The sequence below is a fragment of the Curcuma longa genome, unplaced genomic scaffold, assembly GCF_044706935.1.
Source record: "Curcuma longa cultivar G26 ecotype Majalengka, Jawa Barat unplaced genomic scaffold, ITB_CL_G26_1.1 contig_7428, whole genome shotgun sequence".
NCBI classification, from domain to species: Eukaryota; Viridiplantae; Streptophyta; class Magnoliopsida; order Zingiberales; family Zingiberaceae; genus Curcuma; species Curcuma longa.
In genome coordinates this window covers 1-6,493 of record NW_027434952.1, presented here as the reverse complement: position 1 = coordinate 6,493, position 6,493 = coordinate 1, and the positions used below count along the sequence as shown (strand labels likewise).

At 44.8% G+C, this 6,493-nt stretch overlaps 1 protein-coding gene across 1 annotated transcript; it reads left to right on the top strand.

Moving 5' to 3' along the window:
- Positions 1–1,672: 1,672 nt before the first annotated feature.
- On the top strand, positions 1,673–2,994 carry LOC141819496 (wall-associated receptor kinase-like 20). The gene is given in 5 exon segments (XM_074706784.1): positions 1,673–2,211; positions 2,213–2,422; positions 2,424–2,447; positions 2,449–2,749; positions 2,827–2,994. Coding segments are annotated over 4 exon segments (1,029 nt in total). The 5' UTR covers positions 1,673–1,701; the 3' UTR covers positions 2,734–2,749; positions 2,827–2,994.
- The last annotated feature ends 3,499 nt before the right edge of the window (positions 2,995–6,493 follow it).

Genomic DNA, 6,493 nt, shown 5'->3' with positions numbered 1-6,493 from the left:
TAATAAAGGAAGAGGAAGACCAAATAAAACTAGTTAGGAACGATAAAATAGGATAAAATTCATTTAAATATAGATGATGATATAGTAGGGGATCGAGTCTAATAACATATGAGGATCCATATAGCCGACCCCGATTTAGTGGGATAAATACTTGATTGTTATTGTTGGCATATAATATCTTAGATGAGTTGTTGTTGAATTCTTTGTTATGAGTACTTGCTTATTGAGCTGCATTGACTCTCACATATTTCATAATTTTAGTGAGCTTGCAGAAAGATATGGATTCAGCGTGGTGGAAAGATTTGTTGGACATGGTGTGGGTCAAGTATTTCACTCTGAGCCAATAATTTTGCATCATCGTGAGTACCTTATCTCAATATATGTCTAATTATCTTTGATTGAGAGCTTGAGCTTCTGGAAGAATCTTGAGTCATTTTTTTGTTCATCAAAGACAAACTTTAATCATAGTTTTTACTTAATCCAAGATAGTTTTACTTTTCAACATCTGATCATTATCTTTATTTAATCAACTGTTAGATTGGTCTATGCTATTGATATGTTATTAGTTTATAGGGGACAGTTATTCTGATTTTGAAGGTCTAAGTCAATACATATATTTGTAAAACCATGGTTCCTTTATGGATAGCAGATCGGATGTTCACTAAAAAAAGCACATCCACTGCTTGCACCAAGAGCTTTCCACTTTGTTCTTTCACTTCGTAGGGGAGTGCCATCTAATTAAATAAGAGCATTTAGTAATACTATACTATTGTCTGAGAGGTTGAAATTACAACTCTTGCGTATGCATACATGTAATTGTGATAAGGTTATGCGCAGGTATTACATGCTTGCACATACTTGTGTGGCTAGGCCATTCATATATTGGATCTCTTTAATAACTTATTAACTACTTAAGATATGCTCCTCAAAGTTCTGATCTCCAAACTTTGACAGGTAATAATTATCCTGGTTGTATGGTACGAAGGTGAAACATTCACCATTGGTATGTTTCTTATTCCTCCTCTCTGATATAAACCTAAAGACTAATCCTGCTTTTGGATCTTGCATTGTTATATGGTTTCTTCCAATAATAGGCAGGTTTTTTCCAACTAAACCATGCTTGATGCTCATGACAAAATCATGTTGGTGCATCATACTAAACCCATTATACTAGTTATTAATTTCGTGCCTATTGTAGCATGCCAAGAATTTTACCTATAACATTTAGCTTATTTTTTCTGGATCAAGCCTGGTTCCTAACCTTACCTAAAGCATTTCTTCTGTCAAAAGATATAATGTTTGTCTTTTGACTGAAACCAAGAAAACGGGGTTCGGAGACTCAAATAATTAGCTAAATCTTTGCTCCTTGACCTCGATTGTTTATTCTTGATCATCATCTCCACAGAGCCCATTCTTACAACGGGAAGCATCTGAGAGAAGGAAGAAGTTAACAAAATAGGAAGAAGACCACCCAGTTCCTCAGTACGACTTTGACTTTCACTGGGTCTTCTGATCCGGTCGTTGACATTTTGCTCCTAATGTCCTGCATTTTGACTTTCATACTGAATGTCAAACATCGTGGGGTAAGATTTTGCGATGCTCCACGAAGATTTGACCAACTCAGTTAAGTGTTGCTGACGATTGCCTTTGGTGTTGGACAATGCCTCAGGGCTGCTGTCCGGCGTGAGCGTCGGACTGGTGATGACGGCGGCCGGCTTCCTGCTTTACCGCCGGCGGCGGCGCATCCGCGAGGCGCGGGAGCGGCTGGCCAAGGAGCGCCAGGACATCCTCAACTCCAGCAACCCCAGCGGCCGCTCCGCCAAGCACTTCACGGCCAAGGAGCTCAAGAAGGCCACCAACAGCTTCGCCTCCGAGAACCTGCTCGGCTCCGGCGGCTACGGCGAGGTGTACAAGGGGGAACTTCCCGACGGCACGCCCGTCGCCGTCAAGTGCGCCAAGGTCGGCAACACCAAGTCGACGGATCAGGTGCTTAACGAGGTGCGGGTGCTGTCGCAGGTCAACCACCGCTCCCTGGTGCGCCTCCTTGGATGCTGCGTCGACCTCGACCAGCCGCTGATGGTCTACGAGTTCATCCCCAACGGCACGCTGTACCACCACCTCCACGGCCTCCACCCGCCGCTGCCGTGGAGCCGCCGCCTCGCCATCGCCCGCCAAACCGCCGAGGGCCTCGCGTACCTGCACTTCGCCGCCGGTGCCGCCCATCTACCACCGCGACGTCAAGTCCAGCAACATCCTGCTGGACGAGAAGCTGAACGCCAAGGTGGCGACTTCGGGCTGTCCCTCGCTGGCGGAGCCGGGGATGAGCCACCTGTCTACCTGCGCACAGGGGACGCTGGGCTACCTCGACCCGGAGATGACCGGACGGTACGGAGCCCACAGAGAGAGCGACGTGTACAGCTTCGGGGGTGGTGCTGCTGGAGCTCCTGGACGTCGCAGAAGGCGATCGACTTCGGGCGCGGGCAGGACGACGTGAACCTGGCGGTGCACGTCCACCGGAAGGTGGAGGAGGAGAAACTGATGGAGGCAGTGGATGGGGCGCTGAAAGAGGGGGCGAGCCAGGTGCAGTTGGACACCATTAAGGCGCTGGGTTTTCTGGCGATGGGATGCCTGGAGGAGAAGAGGCAGAACCGGCCGTCGATGAAGGAGGTGACAGAGGAGATCGAGTACATCATCAGCATTCTTGAAGCTGCCATAGCCGGCGGAGCGCCATGACACTACACCATCAGAGGTAAGGATGCACGCATGCTAAATTCTATGCGTATACGAATTACAGCTACTGAATGTTTAATTACTCTGCGTTTATAGAGCTGAATTAGGCGAGCAGAATGATTCTGTGTTCTAGGTTGAAGTGAATGGAGCTCTAAAGTCTTTCATTCAAGGGCTTTTGAAGACTCTGTTCTCAACTTTCTGAGTAATTCGAAGGGAACTCAATTCCTCGATAATATTGTTTTGTGGAAGGATTCTCTTTTTTTCCTTTACGAGAGTGAACATGTGTTGATGTAACTTGGTATATGCTGCAAAAGGTTGGAATCCGCCAACCTAGCGGCCCCACACGATCGGCTCCAACCGTCTGTTGAGGAGGTAAATCACGGTGAATGCGGGACTGGCCATGGCATAGTGGTTGAAGGATTTGGAAACATGACACATTTTGATGTTATCGCATGTGCGCCATGAGCCTTCGAACCGCCTACCTCATGCTGGCAAGCTCCCATGCCCTGACCAGCTGCTCCCGCCCGTGGGGGCACAAAACTGTGATAGGTAAACTTTTTATCGTGACCAGCCCCACCGGCGAACCGGCCCCACATCAGAAACCCCTTTCGGGATTTTTGGGGGTCTGGTACCACTTAGGTAATAAGAGGGCTCGAACTCGGCACCTCAGTTACCGGATACTGCTGCTCTATACCCTCGGGCAAGCGAGCTTTGGTGATGTAACTTGGTATATGAATTGTGCGGAAAGTGGTACTGCCCTACGATGGGGCAGATGCCTTGAGATGGTGCGTTGGTATATTATAGGACTCCGATTGTACATTCACTTTAGGAGCCTACTCAATTGGAAACCTCCTCGAATTAGGTTATATAAGACTTTAGTCATGTCCTCATTTTGAAAACATTTTCAACTAAAAACGTCCCAAAGCATGTTACACGGAACTTTAGTTATGCACTCATTTTGGGAACTTCCTCGGAAAGGTTATATAAGACTTCAATCGTGTACTCACTTTGAGAATATTTTCAAAATATATTATATATGACTTCAGTCGTGCACTCATTTTGAAAACATCTCGTAATAGATTACACTACAAGAGCATCTTTGATTGGGAACGCCCTCAAGACGGTTTGCTCGAGTCATGGGAATTTCTCCGATCGAGAATATCTCTGTCGAGTCAACCCCTGAAAGTCCGACCTGACATTTGCAACTCCGACATGAAATTGCTATTAACTGTCATTGACAACACTGACAACAACATATGTGACTCGTGATGATCTTCAGGTGATGTTTGATGTACAATGTCAACATCATGCGTTTGACACCCGATACAACCTCATACGACCCCATGCTCTTGGCAATCCGCATGAGGATGTGACTCCTTGCGGGCCCATACTTCTTGCAATCTGTAGGTAGACGTGGTGATCCACGAGTACAATGAGGTTCAATACTTTAAAAAGGTGGGCGATGATGATTGAAGATAAATTTTTTTTCACTAGAATATAAATTTTCATTCATGCTCTTCCACTTTCCTTCTTTTCAATCCAATGTTGATATGATTGTAGGAGGGGTCACACTGACAATGTCGGCATCTACTGACACATGTTGATGTGTAGGCATAAGAGTCGTTCGAGCATATCGAAGCAGAAGCTTTATCAATTCGATTCTACGGGAGGCTGTGGTCAATCAACTGTTAGGATGTATACTATAAGCCAAGCTTTTGTATGAACATCTATTTTGAAATAATTAGAAATGAGAATCACTTTGGTCAAATGTTTACATTTTATATTTCTTATATATGTTAATGCAGATGTCCACTTAATTTATATTGTAGATAACATGGTGTGTGGTGTCACACAGAAGATCATGTTATCAGTTCCTTATAAATTATAAATAGTAGCTCACAACCAAGATGGATTGGGACAAACCATTGGAACGGTTGTAGTGTAATTGATATTAGTTTATCTTGACTATAAAATTACACTAGTACACTTTGTGTGTATTGAGCAGGACCGTTTGAGGTTGTTCTTTTTATACTGACTATATAAAAGAACAAGACCTCTGTTATTATGGATGTACGTCATCTTAATCCCAATATAATAACAAGCACATATACTTAGTATTTATTTCTTTAACTTATCAAAGGGTGAGATTTATTCGTTAAATCAAGAGGCCCGATGAGTTGGGAGATAATGCTATTTATATGGTGTGTTGTTGATTATAGAAGAAATCTGTGTCCTAATTATTTAGGCTGATGATGTCCCCTTGAGGAGCTCATAAGGATTATCATGTAAATCCTGCAGGTGGACTTAGTCTGGCATGATAATAAAGTTGAGTGGTACTACTCTTGGAATTAGATGTTAATTAATTGAGTTGTCAGTAACTCATTTAATTAACGGACATACGATATCTTAAACACAGGGAGATTAATGCACTCATAATAAGAAGGAGCCCATATTGTAATATGGGATTGGTGCGGTAGTTCAATAATAACTCTTTTAGTGGTATGAGTTATTATTGATGGACTTGAGTTGGGTTTCAGGGAGAACACAGGAAGCTCAAGCCCATCAGGAGGCCTAAACCAATTCCTCCTCTAGGTCCCTGTTGTAGCCTCTAGATAAAGCCTCATATCCACCCAATAGAATTTCTGTTAAATTCTGTTAGCAGAATTATGTTAATTTTGTTATCCAAAATTATGTTAAATTTTGTTATCCAACAAAATTATGTTAATTTTGTTATCAACAAAATTATGTTAATTTTGTTATCCAATAAAATTTTATTAATTCTGTTATTTTTTTCCTAAACTTCCTAAGGTGGCAAAGCTATAAAAGGAGAGGAGAGGGGTGGCTCAAGAATACAATTAATTGCCTCTTGTCTTGCCTGCTTAGGGCCGGTGCCCCTATCATCAAAACTCCCCTTGCTTCATCTCCTAGGGTCGGCGCTCTTGCTCCATCCCTTACGCCCTGTTTGGGGAGGAGGTGAGGGAAAGGGAGGGAAAGGTAAGGAAGGGGAAAAAAAAAATTTACCTGTGTTTGGGATGGGTGAGATAAGGAGGGGAAGGGAAAAGAAGGGGAAAGTCTTCCCCTTCCATGCTCATGAATAAGCATAATTTCTTACACCCCAAATCGGGGTGTAAGGAAGGGGAAGCATGTCTATTCCGATTTTACCCATCCTTATCCTCGTTTCTAAACCCGAGCTCGCTCCACCGCGACCGCGTCAGGAAGCGGAGTGGTCGCCGCTCGCTCCACCGCGACCGCGTCGCCTCCGTTGACGTCGCGGAGCTGGCGGAGGGAATCCGCCGGTGCGGCGGAGGGGACAGGCAGCTGCGGGAGGCGGGGGCTTCGGAGGAAGGGGCCCTATGCGGAGGTCGAAGACGAGGAGGAGGAGGAAGAGGAGATGGAATCGAGGAGATTGGGAGGAGGAGATGGCGGTGGTAAAGATGGACGGATCAATTGGTTGCTAGGGATTGGATTGGAAGAGATAGGATGGGATGCGAAGCAAGTGTTCGGTTTATTGCGGCAACGGCTAGGCCTGGGATTGCCGGAGTATCTGCCCATCGAACAAGGCGTGACAGATGGGACGAAGCCAGTAGAAAAAAAGGGATATTTTTGATATTTTATATCTTTAACTTCCATTTCCTTTTCCTTTGAACTTCCTTTCCTCCCAAACAAGATTACTTTTCTTCTCCTCCCTTCCCTTCCCCTCCCCTCCTTCCCCTCCCTTCCCCTTCCATTAATGAACCGTCCCTCACCCCATCCAAACAGAGGC